Source organism: Phasianus colchicus, chromosome 7 (assembly GCF_987193195.1).
Source record: "Phasianus colchicus chromosome 7, bPhaCol1.hap1.1, whole genome shotgun sequence".
Classification (NCBI taxonomy): domain Eukaryota; kingdom Metazoa; phylum Chordata; class Aves; order Galliformes; family Phasianidae; genus Phasianus; species Phasianus colchicus.
In genome coordinates, this window is record NC_143442.1 from 13,447,615 (window position 1) to 13,464,382 (window position 16,768).

Here is a 16,768-nt window from a genome sequence, read left to right on the forward strand (position 1 = left end):
GGTGTAAGGGCTACCACCAGCCTCCTGCTTGCTCACTCCTGAGAATATTTCAGAGGCAGGCAAAGAGAAGCCAATTCTTGGCACGTCTCAATCATTGCACTTTTGCCTCAGGTGTCTTGCTCCCAGGTCCCCAAGGACCATTTCCGTGTGTGCTGCTGCCTGGGAACAAGTGACATTGGGACTGAGAAAGCCTTACAGAGAACAAGCTGGGAGGTTTATTGCCAAAGAGAATCCGTTGTGAGGGCCAACTGTAGGCCCTGAAGCCCAGAAGCATGACTATGTTCAGCTCATTTGTCACGTAGCAAATCCATCTGCCTGAGCTAAAAAGCTCTCTCTACTCAGAGCTCAGTGATCTCTCTTACCAATCTGAATGGAGAATGATCTGGAAAATGCAATGGCTTCCCTTCTCTCCACTCATCCACAATCTGGAAGAACTATAAGATGCCTTATAAAATGAGTAAACTATTTTTAGATCTGCTCATCATTCACTGACAGTCCCCACCAGAGAATATGTGCCAGCATGACCCGCCGCAGTCTTTAGAATTAGAGCAGCCTCTAACCAACTGAGCAAACAAGGCTACTGCCATAAGGCTATTTTTCAGAGTCCCTTCCTGTTTCAAAAACTTTCTGGTTGCAACCCACTGAGTTCCACAGGACAGCTACTCTGTTACAGGTCTGCAGTGAAAGATCATCTTTCCTCCAGACTTAATGCTTCCAACTAGAGCACATTCTGTATGGAAAGGACACTGAGATCTCACACACAGCCATACCACACCACATGCATGTAGTATATACATTCAAAATGAAAGTAAGGTTGTATATATACACATACAGTTAAAGGTTTTCCCCCTTTCTTATCAGCATAACACCTCCTCAATCTCAGATGACAATCCAGATAACTCACTTTTATGATCTGCCCTGTGAAATAGGTATTGCTTGCATTTATTTTACTAACAGGGAAACCACATGTCAAAACAAAACCAACAGACAACGTGCAGCACCTCTGGATCGTCTGATAAATTGTTTGGACTGTCTTTGCAAAATAGGAAAAGAAACTGAGCTGTAAGGAGCACAGAGGCAGTAGTTTTTTGTTATGCTTCTCACTGCACCATTGGACTGATGGCTTTGGAAACTGAAAATCCATACCAAACAGATTTGAATCTATGTTTTTCAGTTTTTCTTAAAAAGTAGATTCCCTAATTGCTGACAGTCTCAATAATGATAGGGAAAAGTCACATCTGGTAATGTCATGTCCCCAGAAAGTAGCCAAACTGTATTCCTCTGTGTCCTAGAGAATTCCAAGGGTAGACATGCTGCAGAGATGTTGCATGTACTTCTGAAGTAACAGCAACTATCTCTGCCAAGAGAATGATCATAAGTCTCCAGGAATCTGTAGTCAGCCATGGTTAAATAGAAGTCCAAGTCAGACTGAAAGGTTTTCATTATATTCAGCTGTGGATAATCCCATCTCAGACAATTTTGGGACACAGATCCACATCTGTTGAGTCTTAACAGATACGATGCAGCTGCCACTAACAGCTCCAGAAAAAAAAGCCTCAAGTATGCCAGACTAAAGGCCTTCTCCAGCACCACCTGCAGTTTGGGGTGGCACACGCTTCCTGCTGTGAGCCAAGAGCAGCACTTTCCCTAGCACCAAGCCCACCAAGCTACAGTCAGCCTTGTAGACTCTCTGGGACAATTGATGTAACCTTCCCTCATCCGGGTGCCTGAATATTACAAATACAACACACACCCAGGTCAAGAAGTAATCCTACTCCAGTCCATGGAAGGAGGGATTGCTACACTACTGAAATATTTCTGTGCTAGAAGGTAAGTCAGAAGCAGAAACGTAAAACACTGAGGATTCAAGCTTGACTCAGTGACTGTGTGAAGATGGAGAGAGAGTTACATATAGATCTTATCCACGGAAGGACATTTCATTTGCTCTGTTCATCTCTCTTCCACCTTTTGTTGCACTTCAGGAACTTAATTTACCCTTGTTCCATTTTTTTTTCATTTCTAATCTGTTTCCCCTCCTCTTCATCTTTCAGAAAAAATAATGTTGCTCCCTTACCTCTGTATCCAGCCCAACAGAACCAATTACATTGTGAAGTAGCTGTTAAATGAAGGAAGTGTTCTGGCTGAAGTATGTTTTTCCCCTAAACTTTGGTCCAATATATGCATTACTTTTTAGCATACAGTCAGTCCACGATAGGGGATTTGGAAGAGTGTGTGATTTCTCATGAGTGGACAATTAAGAGTTGTGGGTCATTTCAATATGACTACGGCATCATTTAATGTAACATCCTCCGCCAATTGCAACAGATAATTAAAAACTAATGCTGAAACCCAGGGTGAAATTACATATCTCTAATCATCTTACCAGCTGCTTGTTGAAGTTCTGCACACACTGTTCAAACTGCTCATCTTTTGTTTCGTCTGCTTTCCCAAGCTTCTGAAGGACCTGTAGAAAGAGAGGGAAAAGATTAGAGACTTAGAACCCAGAACAGATAGAACAAAGCAGACAAACAGAAGCCACTGCAAGTTCTTATGAGGCTGTAAAGAAGGAAGTTTAAAGAAGTCTTCCTTATTCTTGTACTTAGAATTTCTGCAGTATTTCTCCAAGTAGTCACAGTTTGAAAAAGGATTTATAGATGACTCAGGATGAACTCAGACCTCTAATACTTTCCTGTATAGAAGAGCATGACTGAGGTTTGCTCTTCACGGGTCTAATGCATCTCCTGGACCAACATGAGACAAACCACATCCCTAACATGCCTTCATTTCTGTGGTTGTGCTCTTTTTGGTTCAACACAAGACTGGTCCAGACAGGGTAGGATTTTGCTCTAGGAACAGCCAGACTGTGCTGCCCTAAAACACAGAAAGCTGTGCAGAGATGTCCTAGGAAAAAGACAATGGATAGAGTAGTGAAAGTCTCATATTTTTCCCCCCTTTTCTCACAGTGCACATGCTTGGCAGCAGCTGTCTGTTGAGAATACTTGGGGCCCTGACACCATGAGCCTATGCGACACTATCACATTTGAGAGTGTCAGCAGCCAGCCCTTTTCCTCTCACCACCTCTCACCACAGCTCAGCTCCACACAGCCTACAAAAAACTCCTTATCAGAGTACTTCCCTTATCACACTTCACTTTTAATGAACTCTGTGCAGCTAAGTGGGTCGCTCTGGTGCCATGAACAAAGCACTTCACTTTCTGGGCAGGAAGGCAGGTCCCAGGCAAACTGCAGCTGCAGAGGATGGCAGCAGTATCTGCTGTGCCTTAAGTAACTCCAGCAGCAGGGAGACAAGGATACAAACTACAGCTGGTTGAACTTGATTACAACATCGTTGTTAATCAAAAATAAAGCCTTGTCTTGTAGTGCCAATTAAAAAAAACACAGAAAAGCCTACTAAGTCCTCAGTCACATGGGATTCTCTAGAGCAAGAGGTGGGCAATAAAGAGTGTTGAGGGAATGCTTGGACAAGAAAGGGAGTGCTGGCTGCTAAGAGCCTGACTTCCAAAAAGGCAAAAGCACCCGAAAGCAGAAGTATCCTGCTCTGCTGAACACAACAGACCTTAATCCATAGATCTCAACCATCATGTTCAGAGGACTGAAGCAAGAACCTGCTTCAGCTTTTCTGTCATCAGTCCCTTCAGGGAGGCCACCTGAATCAGCTTCCTCCAACCCCTTATACTACGCATGGATCTTTTCAGAGAATGTAAAGAGGATTATCCTCCTGCAGGGCAGGGATTAGACTTCTATTTTCGGTGCCCAAAATGGCAATGTGAAGGTCCACACAACAGGATGCAACATTCACCTACTGGCCCACTCTCATCTTACTGCACAGGCAGGGAGGAGGGCATCTGTGTTAAGTCTGTGAGGCTAATCTCAATTCCCCACTCCTACATAAACACACACATTCCCCAGCTTAGCCATGACCGCAGTAACTGACTCTAGAGCTGGGCACGAGAAATCAGGGCAGTCATTCAGCTTATAAATCCCTTTATTTAGTCTGGGATTGAATGTCCAGGAAGGAATCACTGTTTTTTTTTTTTTATTTTTTTCCTGCTCAGCAGCCCCTCCTCAGCTCCAGGAGTATTCGAGATATTCATGTGTCAGCCAAAGGTGAGAGGGAGACACATATATATATGAAGACCACAGCTTGTGACTGAAAACGTGAGTTATCTCAAGCGACAGCAGCATGCACTGCAGCTATAAAGCTGTCATAGCAAGATGCAGACAGCACGATTATTCCCACCTTCCTCTCAAACCCTTGGCACACACAAGTTTGCTGGAGACCAGAAGAAAAGCTGTACTGTTCGGACAGGCAGAGTCCTGTACATCAGCTACTGGTGCCTCCTTTGCTCACCTGCATCAGTGAAGGTGGGTATATGCCATGGGAACGCTGCTCCTGCTCAGGCTACATGCTTCTTTGCCATTCTAACAATTAGGAGAAGGATTCAATGTGGATTCGTCTTCCAGAATCAGTACTGGGAACCTCTTCTAAGAATGCTACTCAAAGGCCTCATGCTCAGCTGTACTTCCTTATGCTACCAGATCTATTAGGGCAAGGATTTCCCAACCAATGTGTGACTTTCTAATTGTCTGATACATGAAAAGCACCATCACACCGGAAGTGTCACCAGCAATGGTAAGTGCCCAGCAAAAACATAAGCTGCAAAGTCTAAGGAAAGAAGTTCTTAATGAGAAGATCAAGAGAATTGTTGTGCATATAAAGGAGCTTTGTCTGAGGCAATACATCTGTCTGGCTAATCAGGAGACATGATGCTTTCAGGCCTGGAGGGAAGGAGACTGTTTAACTTGAAGGAATCTGGAATATGTCACCAAGGGTCAAAGGTTTACAACAGCCTCAGTGCATCCATACTCACAGACCATTCTTTGAGATGGCCTGCCTCCCCACTTCCCACATGTGTAGGGAGTTATCTGCTGCCAGGGGGACAAGCACATCAGTCTGGGGTCATCCAACCAGCTGAGAAGATCAGGCTCTGCACAGGTCCTATGAAACAGTCAGGATTGGAAGGGGCCCAGCCCTCAGTTTTCCTCTAGTGCTACGCAAAGGCTTGCACCCCATACCTGCAGGCCCTGTACACAAGTCTCAGCTATGCAGTCCGCTGGTCCTTTTATTACATGCTATGGCACAACCCACAGATGTCAAATCCAAATTCCATTTGAGCAGTATAAAACAATGGCTCCACAAGGCTGGCCCTCAAACTTACTCCCAGCTCTTCCAAGAGAGTAGAGCAGGCAAACTATAGTAACAGATTCCCCCAGAGCCCCTACACCAAGCAGATGGCCCTGGGTGTGCTGCTGACCGAAGGCATGCCTTTTCTCTCTGCTAATAACCTGTGAGCTCACAGGACAACTCCCGTCCCCAGGCTGGTACATGCCGTCATAGGTCAGGCTATTCCGAGTGAGCCACGGCTGCTCCCTCCCTTCCCCTGTGACGGTCTCTAATCCCCCAGCTTGTTGCAAAGCCAGATGAAGTTCGGATGGAAACTTCAGGCTCTTTGATAGCTATTAATGGAGCAGATTTACCAGGGTAGGAGTCAGAACCCCACTGTGGCTCCCAAATCTCGGGGCAGATCAGAGATGGTGTGATCTGACAGCTGCTGTCTGGAGGCAAACCACACCAGGCAGCAGCATGGACGTGGCATTTAAAAGATTAAGCAGCAACCATGGCTGGGCTCCTTGGTCTGCCCTTGACCTGAGAAGTCCCAATCCTGCATAAGGAAAGTAACCATTTCAGGAAGGTGCGAAGTTGGGAAAGAGGGAATACTTTCTACAAATGAGGTGGTTTAAGAAAGTACACTGTGAGATTGATTTGAGAGGAGGTCCCCAGCCTCTACAGGCTCTAACCTAGGCTCTACCAGAAATTCACAATGACAAGATGAGGCTGTCATCCCAGCCAAGGTTTTTGGCCTCAGGCACCCAGTATATATTTGAACACTTAATTTCCTGTGTTGCTCAGAAAACATGTCTCTTCTGACCATTCACTTGATCTGCAAGTGCCTGGCATTTCTCATAAACTAGGACTACAGGTGCCTGACCAACTACCACAACCTCTTCAAACAGAGCCAAAATTCCATTCAGTCTCCATTTTCTCTGCACTTCAATAAAGGCAACAAGGACCATGGGATTCAGATTGCAATTGAAGCTTTAAATTAATAGCACCCGAGGATCCAGGGAAGTGAGATTAAAAAATAATAACAGAACACATTCCTTTCCTATCAGGAATATATCTGTAATCCTGCTGTTGTGGCAAAGCTAACTGCAGTCAGTTTTGAATTGATATGGTCCAAGAAGAAAGATATGACAGAAATGATAAAGAAGCCTGAACTCTTCTATATAAAAGATCTGACATTCTGTGAAGAAAAGGTACGGAATAGCCTTGAAAAACAGCACATTTTTTCAGCAAGATGTACGGTTTGCTTGAGGAAATCTGAGCTGCAGGTTATTCTCAGAAGGAAGAATGTAAGATTCATGACATGACTGAGCTTTACTTAAGCAACCCAGTTTTGACAGATTTGAAAGGAAGCATCTCATCGGCTGCAATTCAACCACTTTTTCCAGGTGTATAGAAACAATCACTCCTAAGAAGCAAATGACCACACTCCATACATTGGTTCTCGGGCTCCCTTTTGAGCACTGGGCACATGGAATAGAGATCAGTTCCACAAACCAACTCCTCAATGCAGATCAGCAATCACCAATAAATCCAATCTGTAAATCCTAAATTGAGCTAAGTTTCCACCCGAAACACCAGAATTTAGGGTAGTCCAGCCCTGACAAAGAACTGTGTTGCTAAGCCCACAGCCAGGGGAGCTGAACCCTGCTGGACAACACCTTACTCCATGCTGCATCAAAGAAGCTGCCATCACATCTTACAGATACAGGCCCTCTGCTCCTAACTTCTTTCATCTCCTGACGTCTCCTCCCTCACAAATGCCTCTGACTTCTGCTGCATCTGTCAACCCCAGTGCAGTATCTTCAACTATCAACAGGGCAAAGAGCCAGAAAACAGCGACTAATTTTGATTTGCAACAAACTGCACCAGTGGGAATGGGTTAACTAGCAACAGAACAAATCTTTCATCTCCATTCTCAGCCCTTTCTTCTGCAGAGGACACTAAAATGGGTCTGCGAGAAAGAAGTCAAAATGGAAAGCACAAAGCCATGTAACATAAGGTACAAAGGAAATTTCACATGCTGTTTAAGCCTCATTTCCCCTCTGCCCCAGTAAGATGCAACTTGCTCAGCCAAGCAGGTTTGTGCACAGGGAAGGACTTGGGTTTCGTGCTCAGGGAGAGAACCAGCAAGTAGGCCCAGCAGGACAAGGCCTCCTGTTCCAGCCCAGCACAATCAAGTCTTTCTCTGGAACAAATGGACAAAGGAGGTCAGAATGGACAGGAAGACACTCCAAGTGCCTTAGCACTGTGTTTTAAATTGAGGAAGTTATTCCTTTTGGGCTAGTCAATCAACAAGACCCTGGGATCACTGGACAATGGCAAAGGGCAATTTCACACTCAGCACGAACAGAATACCTCTTGTGTGCTTCTATTTGCTGGCAAAGTTCAACAGATCCTGCAAAGGCAGGACATGGGGAAATCAAGGTTCAATACAGCGTTTTGTTAGAGACTTCCTGTGTGACCTGGGAAATCCATATCCAGTGTCACATCCATCCAGCTGGAAAGGGGAATGTTTGTTCAGCATGTCACAGAGTGACCAAATTTATCCCTGGCATCCTGGGCTGGCAAATGGGAAACAGAAACATAGAGGTGAGAGGATCAGGATTTTGAGTGCTCAGCTCAAGTTATCCTGTTTATGATTTTACAGGTGTCCATCTCTCTGAAGTCTGTGAGAGTTATTTGCCATGCTCTAAAACTGAGTCTAACTAGGAAAAAAACATCTAAGAACATTTTGGTCACACTGGACATTCTGAGCCTTCAACACTACCAATATAAAAATATGAGTTCCTGAATCTTGAAGATGACAACAAAAGAAAGGTTCATCACTCAGTCTCTGAACAAATACTCTCTCCAAAAACACATCACTCCTTCTTCCATATCACTGCAATGTACAGATGAGCATGACTAGATAATAACAGCAAATACAGCTAATCATAGAAACACATGGCTTTGCCACCTTCCCTAAATGGCTCAATATTGCAAAATACCCACAGCAGCAAGAGTCATACTGCATCCCTTCAAGGCTCACCTCAAATATCTACCTCTGACAGCTGTGGAGGAGCACTCTCACCATTACCTGCACCTCCAGGAAACACCTCTCAAGTTTAACATGACTCAGTGTGGTCATACTAGATTGCCTTACAACATTCATTTTCTTTGCTCACTCCACAGTCAATAAGGAGGAAAAACAAAACAAAACAAAAAACAGATCCACTTTCTCATTCTCGATTACTGGAACTACCCCAGAATGGGCTCAGAAGTAGTTCAAGGCAATCACTTTCACCAGGCTGAAATTAGCACCTTAAGGAGATACCCATGTCTCTGATCTCTGCGTGCCAGGTATAAAATACGATGTAGAAATATGCGCAACAGGTACAGGACTGTTTTCAATCTTGTAGCTGGAAATGATGGTCATCGTACCCTTACGGCTGAGTCGTAAGTGAGTAGTATCTGTAAGAAAAGGCTACACAAAAGACCTGTTCTAGTTTCATAGCTTCATGTCGCACCCTGGTCTAAGAATGCCTGCTTTATTTCTGTATTTTCCTTTGAATACTCTGCTGAAGGCTTCTTTTCTTTTCTTTTTTTTGTGAAGCATAAAAAGGGGATTGTTTGGCTGCAATAAATTCTTCTTCTGTAGCAGTTGCAATCCTCCATCTAAACTCAGAGGTTTTAACTGAAGAAACTGCAGGACAACAACCTGCAGTGATGGCCCTTTGAGGATGAGCTATTCCTAACTGTACCATGCACTTCATCCAAGATTTCAAACAAATCAAAATCACTGTGCTCAGTTTCTCCTTGTGGGCCAAGGCAGCTAACATCCATTCTAAGTTAATGAAAAGACTCAAGCTAGTTGCTGCACAGAACACCTCACAGTGTTCAAAAACAAAAGTAGAAAGATGTAGAAACACATTCATCAATACTAGTACAGAGTGGATATTCTATTTTCTTACAGTAACAGCACCACAAGAGATGATTTGTATTTGCATTCTGTGTTCTGTAAAGGTACTTTGATTACCTCACAATATTTGTTAGGAAAACTAACTGGAGCAAGCTCCTGACCTCTCCCCCCTTAAAACTCTTCCTCCAATGCTTGGCTCCCTTTTGGTTGAGGATGCTTTTCTCAAGTTACAGGCTATAGACCAAGGGATTGACATCACTCATAGTGCTCATTGTTCATATCAATGTAGAGTGTCCTAAGACTGTAGGCAAACACAATGAAAAGAGTTAGTCCCAACTCTCAGACAAGTTCAGCCCAAGCACAGTCAACCCAGAAGATGTCAGGCTGCTCCCGCACACAGAATTGCTGTTCTGCCATACCAATGGGCAGAACTCTGTGCACAAGATAAAAGAGTCCTCTTGGATTCTCCTTGTTCACCCTGTGCACAAGGAAAACTGCCAGGATGATTTTCATTACCCAGATTACCCACTCCTCTCTTCCTATTGCTCTGTCAGCATCTAACCACAGAGACCAACATCTCTGAGAATCAGCACAGACAGCTTCTTTGTCTCTGTAGTCTGAAGCATGTTCCAACTGAGCCCCACTTCTACCTCTCTTACAGTAACCAACTCTTTCTGAGGGAGGTACTTTGCTTTCAATTTCCAACCTGTGATCAAATCACTTTTCTAAATTGGGCTTTGACATTTTCCTGCCTTAATGCCACTCACTCCAAAAAAGTCTTGGTTACCAACATCTGCTAATGTCTCCAACTACAGTATATTGTCAACACATTAACTAAAAGAAGAAGGACCACTATCTTCTGAGTATGGCAGAAGCTGAATTTTCCATTTTCAGAGAGATCAAGTATAGCAAAGCATAGCATGAAGAAGACAGAATAATTTTCACCAGCTTCATTCTGCTTCATTGCTCTGAGTCAGGAGAGCAATTTCAGAAACTCATCTAGGGTACTTGGAAGGCCCTCCTTCATCACTAAAAATAATGAAATTCAGCTCCAGTAGCCTTTACACATTACCTATAGGACAGGCAGGAATTCAGTAAGTCCACAGGCTATATTTGGTGCATTGATGTTTTGTCAGCATATATTAGGACTTTGATGAACCTAAGAAAGGTTATGTACACTTGTGGAAAGCAAAGCCATAAAATTGTTTACTGTACAGAATAATGTCAACATTGAAAGTGTTTCAACATAGTTATTTTATCCACCCAGCCTACAGGTTTCAGAAAGACAAATCCTCCAAAAGACTGCAGAACCCAGCAAATCCTCACAGTCAAGAAACAAGCAGTTACATATTGAAAACAGTAAGTTAAAAAGCCATTAAGAAGCCTGAAATCTCCTGCCTCCAAATATCTAACAAGTTTACTCCCTCCTTTTCTTTGCATGCAACTATAGGCTACTATTTACAGGAGGTGTAACAGCTCATCTGTCTACAGATCTAAGCACTGGAAATTCATTGTCCATGGTTTGAGCACTTCAAAACATAAACCAAGACATAGTTGCAGTTCGCATTTTTAGCTACTATCCACTAGAGAGCCATTTGAGTTGGTTTTCTTTGTAAAGAAATAGGGTGCTTCCAAAATAGCTGTCTGCTGACTGATCTGTGCGATCCTCTTCTCCAGGTGGAGGCTGGAGTATTCCTTTGTTGCTTTAACACACTGGCAGAGTGCTCTGAGAGCACGAAGCCAACAGCTTCCACCTTCCCTTTCTCTGACAATATCATGCTTACAGCTGCAGTATCTCTCAAACTACTACAACAAAGCCCATTTTATCCTCCCATCTTTGATCATACAAGTACAGCATATCAGCGCTATCTGGAAAGCATTACACAAGTAGATAAGAAAGCAATGTTAAACCCATCGGGCTACATGTCCTGCCTCACATGGACTAGAGCTCCCTGCAACACCTCTACAGTTTCCTACAGCCACTTCAGGAACATGCTTGCATTACACACTAGAAGCATGTAATCAGTGAAAACACAGAAGATGACTTCTGAAATTTGCCTTTATTTCAATATATATCTATTAAAGGAACAGCGTAGCACGTAGCCAGTATTTGGGGGGGCATAAGGTCATTACTGATGATGACCTCTTCAGTACTCTACAAAAGCTCCCAAGACACCTTCAGGAACCTGAACTAACAGCTTCTCCTACACTTCTTACAAAGGTTTTCACATGCTGGCATGCAGACACCACAAATACAGTACCGATATGCACCTAGCACACTATTAATGCCCACACCACTGAGCTACATGTCTAACTCTCAGCAAACTTGATGGGTTGATTCTCAGCTTTCCACAGATGAGCAGTGGGACTCTTTCTCCGAGGCATGGAATCAGACTTCTGAAACCAAAGGGCACAGGAAATACCAGGTAGTTAATCTGTGCTAATTCCTGCCTCATACAGACTCATTAAGGAGACAAAGATGACATTCAACTGTATGCAATCCATCAATTTTTGTGGCATCTGCATTGGCAAAATGCTTGTAAATAACATGGTGTTCTGAGGAAACAGACAAATTCTATAGGACTTGCTTTTGTTAGGGAACAGTGTCACTCACAGTACTTTTAAACAGCTATATTTTAAAGAAAAAGTTCAAGAACAAAAAAAAAAAAAACAACAGAACTCTGCCTAGAATGACAAGCCCAGATCTTTAGTGCTATTGGGAAACTACCATGAGCACATTCTTCACCTCAAACAGTAATTAAAAAGTAATAATAATGAAATAACTGCTTCTCTAAGAGTAGGATCTCCATTTTCTTTTATTAAGTGTTCCAGGAAAACTCCAAAATCTTATTGCAAAGAACGTTAAAATTAGGAACTTTTAGGTCTTCTAGGACACCTTACAGCAACACTCTCTCAGTGGTTAACTCTGAAATGACACTGCCCAGAAGTCAGCTTTTATTATTATTATTATTTTAAGTTGCATGACCAGCCCCCAGATTTTCTAAAGTTTAAGAGCAGGTTATGAAGCATAAGTCCATTCTTCCCAACAGTGATTACTGCTAACATGACCACACGAGGCAGGGTTGCTCTATTAGCTAACAGTAAGGCTGTCACTACATTTCCTTATGGAAATCATCACACTAACTCTATGCCAGGACCACCCGACCAGCCTGAAACTAAATGCTTCCAACACTGCAAAAGCCAGATCCAGAATGCTTCACTATCTTTTGACAACAGCACAATTCAAAAGCGAGGGGCACAAGGACAACTGGTACACTCACATCAGGTATGCTACAAGCTCTACACTGCTTGAGGTCACAGCTGTAGAGAATGGGGCTCTCCCATACTGCACTGCCTACATCAGGCACACATTTACGGGCAGTGTGAAAGGGGAAGCTGGCTCCATGTTGCCAGTCACGTCTGTGTGCCCAGAGCAGGTGGTGACAACTGAGTTCAGCTGCTCCCTCTTCCCAGCATAGCTCAGGGCAGACTTCTCAGGTGTCATTTTCACGTGTGGCAAGAAGATGGAAAGGCCAAACTCATCCAGCTCAGCTCCTTCTCCTTTGATTTTAGGGAATGCTCTGACAACGTTACTGAGGACAGAAAGAGTGCTGTGCAGCAACAAATCACACCTGCACCAGACAACAGGTTTGCTGTACCTCTATCTGCTAGTCTGGCACATTAACAAGGCAACTCAAGGTGCCTTATTTTCCCTAGAAAAAGAGGAGCAAAAAATAGAGGGCTCCTTCACACTCTAGCTCAGCATCAAGTCTGCAAAATCCATAAGTAGGGTAAGAACAGCAATTTAAGGACAGACGTTTGTCCTGCTTGTCCTCCCTTCTCAAACCTTAACATCAACATCTCCCAACCAAGGCAAAACATGAAGTACTCCTACTTATCAGCCCAGTCGCTTCTGCCCTTCACGCAGTTTCCAGTTCTCAGATAACTAGATCTGATTTGAGCTCAGCAGCTTTTATTTTTGACAGTGGCCTCAGAGCTCACTTACCAGTTTAGGCTGAGAAGGCTCTCTGCCCAATGCTGGGTGCCGACAGATGATGAATATACGACAGACAAGTGGATGTGGACACTGAATATATTACAGACAAGTGGGCATGAGCTGTCACTCCCAAAGGAGAAGGGAAAGGCACACTGAGGAAACTTTCCACTGTGCTGATAGACTCCCTCCTCTCCACACACCTGCATACCATGATCGAGAAAATCAAAGACCACTAATGATATTATCAGTGCCGCTGCATGCTTGGTCTGCTTGCATTACTGTTCACCATATGCAGCCTCAAGGCAAGAGGCTTTCTTGTTCCAGATGCTTGTTCCAGATGTTCCAGAGCAGGATTCTGAGCCTGAGGTTTTGCCTTCAGACCTGCTGCAGCACTAATGCACAGCCATGCTAAAAGGAATGAATCTGGACTGTGTGTCTGGCTTAGCAAAGGGCAGGAGGTTTGCAAAGCACATGGGACTGGAAATCCTCAAGTCTCCTTCACACAAAAGATGCAGCTCATCAAACAACAGCATAAAACGTTGCTAGCTCTGCTTACGTAAGTGCAGCTTTGCAACTTGAATGGAAGAAGGAAGGGAAGTGGAAAGAGAGAGCAAGAATAGCAAAAGAAAAACCTTTCCAGCAAATCTTTCTCCACCCAACACAGGTTGTCAATTGTTTCTGATGAGGAACTCACAAGCTTTCCTTCCCTATGATGGGTGGTTGAAAGGGAATAGGAGAAAGAATGTTTTATTTCCTCCAAAGTCTGAAGGGAGATTCACCAAGAAGCAAAGCTTTTGTAAGAGTAATACAGATACATGGAAAGACACAAAGTCTCAGCAGTCAGTTCAGATCACACTCTATTTCCAGATGACTTACAGACATACACCCATACTATGTCTCTTTAGCTCTGCACAGCTGGGGTTTAAGGCTACCAGCCAGCTCCAAGCACAGCTTGTCCGAAGAAAGACAACACTGAACAGTCCTATAGCTATAAATATTTATCACGTATTTTGTGAGAGTGAAACAAAAGCATCAAAATAGGTAATAATCCCTCAACACATGGATACCTTCAACAACAATGCACAGCAACCAGATCATAAAATGCATGCAAGCTGAATGCCCCTCTCTTCCACAATCTAGCCACAGTCTGAAATTCCTCTTCCATTTTTATTTAGAAGTCCTCTCCTGCTTTTATATCTTATTAAGCACACCCAGGAAGACAAACACAGAAATCACCATCTAAACTTAGACCAGAGAAGTCAGCTTTGCTGTAAATGTCATCAGATTTAAGCAGTGGCTGGGAGGAGAGCGAGTTTGTGTTGCTGTCAGTCAAAAGTCAGGCACAGACATATTGCTGTATCAAACACCATTGTCAGCTGTCTCCTCCAAAGCAAATGCAGAATCTATTCTCAGAACCCAATGAGTCCTTGCTGCAGCCATTAATAACCAAGGAAACTGTCAGCAGCCTCCACCTCTCCCACTCCCTGTACTTACGCTTCACGTCACAGCCTCAGAGAGAACTCTATGGGGACCTCCATCACTTGTGAAAAATGGAAACATCTTGTATGTGAATTAGTGCACTTGCCTCCAGTCTGCAGAACACTATGCAGGGCGAACTGAGCTGAGCCTGAACTCAGCTCACTGATTCACTCAGACATCTACTACAGAGCTGACATTTGATTTTTGCCTCCTCCTCACAAACTGCATCCTACTACAGAGTGGGAGAGAAGCTGCCTTGCACCTGCAGCCCTTCATCTCTCAAAAGGACTCATATGACTTTTTAGGAAACAGATTCTCAGACACTGGGAGCAAGTTCCATTGCTTTTTGCTAAATGATCCATGTTTACGTGCTTGCAGACAAAACCCAGCGCCTTCAACTTTGCCTGTACCACAGACATGAAAGGCTGCACAAAAGGCTCAGGAGATGCCACCCATATCCTGTCTCCTGGGCTCACTGGCACTGATCTCTCTATTCACCATACTCACACACTTCTATCACACACCTGAGGCGCTCCAGTATCACCACTTGTTAAAACCACCACAGTTGTGAGAGATCCCGCCTCCTGCAAAAGAAGTTGACCATGCACTTCTCACCCTCTCTACATGGATAACTCAATCCTTTGCATGTTTTCTGAAGGGGTTCAAGGGGCTTTTTCAAAATTCAACAGGATTAGAGCCTGGACTTCTTTATTTTCTCCTGCAGCAGTCAGTTGTCAGAGTTCCTTTTAAACCTCTTGAGCTGCTATGAAGCAGACCCATACATTTATCACAGACAGATAATAAACAAGAGGGGAAAAATTAAAAGTTATAAAGAAGTTAAATTGCCTTAACGGAAATTATTAACTCCAGTTACATTCTCATTAACAAGATCTTCACTTTTAAAATACAACTTCCTATTCCATGCCATTATTGGATAAACTGAAGCCTGCTGGTACTTACACGGATTACTGTTTTTCTTTAAATGAAAAGGGAAGGGGAGGGGGGAGATTAATTTTGTTTCAGCATAGGGAAAACTCCTGAACACTATTATCAAGACAACATACAAATTGGTATTTGCAAGGTGGCTCTTATTCTATTCCTTTGAATGTGGTAGCTGCCTTATTTATAGGAAGCTTGAAATAAACATAAATAAAGGTATTTTAGTCTGTGTCTAGAACAGTTTGCACATCAGACTTGCAGCATCATCACAGATCTGCTTAAGAGAAAGGGGAATGTCTGTGTTGCAACACACACCTCTTTAGCATGGATTCTGTTCACTATGGGGACTCACCTACCTATTAACACCATAAAGCATTAAATTCTCATGTTGAAGCGATCCTGAGCTCAATCAATAATTTCAATCTATAAATTAATGAATGAAAAAAGCCCAAGAGTCAGAAAGGAACCTGCCTTACAAGAGAAAATTTGATACACTTTGTAGCTTCAGCCATGATATCCATAGTCCTCACGCCAGAAGCTCAGGCCAACTCTGGCTTCATCACAGAGCTAAGTAGAAAGCATTCCTTTCTCTCTGTTACAGTGCTTTCTTTCTGTAGCAAGACCTGATTTTGACAAAGTTTTCAGCCACATTGTCATAATAATGAAAACGCTTTCATATCAACCCAGTTAACATCAGATTAAAGACCACCTGACTTGTTCTGTGAGTCATTTGGTACTAATCTTGTTATATGTGCTAACAATAAAGTCAAAAGCCTGCCTAGAGGCCTTGCTGACCTTCTGTGGCTAAACCATGCATATTTCTAGAACCAGCAACACCCATGGGAAGAAGGCCACAACTGCATCTTGTTGCTGCAGTCCCCCTCTTACCCCAGAGCTTGTTTCTAATGGATAATCAGCCACCACAGTGAAAAAAGCACCAGGTTGTGATCTTGACGTAGACTCACTATACAGCATCTAAACTGCCAGAAATCCATTCAGTTGGTTCTACTGTAGCTCTGGGAGACATACATCATCACAAAGCTGCATGTGAAATCCAGACAGTAAGAAAGAAACCACTGAGCTTTTGTGCTGCTGTCAAACAGGATACCTTTTGTTCAAGTTAACGACACAAGTTACCTATTATACATTAACTGTCTCCAGACAGATTACCCACAAGTACAACCTTAGATAACCAATGTCTAAACAGCTTTTTGACAAGCTTCTGATTATGACAATGGAATTTCTCC

The 16,768-nt window shown here is 43.3% G+C and overlaps 1 protein-coding gene across 10 annotated transcripts in view; it reads right to left on the reverse strand.

The window, feature by feature from the left end:
* Positions 1 to 16,768, reverse strand: part of BIN1 (bridging integrator 1) — an 86,989-nt gene that overhangs the window by 48,302 nt on the left and 21,919 nt on the right. For all 10 annotated transcript variants that reach the window (XM_031590591.2, XM_090143729.1, XM_090143727.1 and 7 more), the window contains exon 2: positions 2,384 to 2,464. In XM_031590591.2, the coding sequence (XP_031446451.1) occupies positions 2,384 to 2,464 (81 nt within the window). The remainder of the gene's footprint in view (positions 1 to 2,383; positions 2,465 to 16,768) is intronic.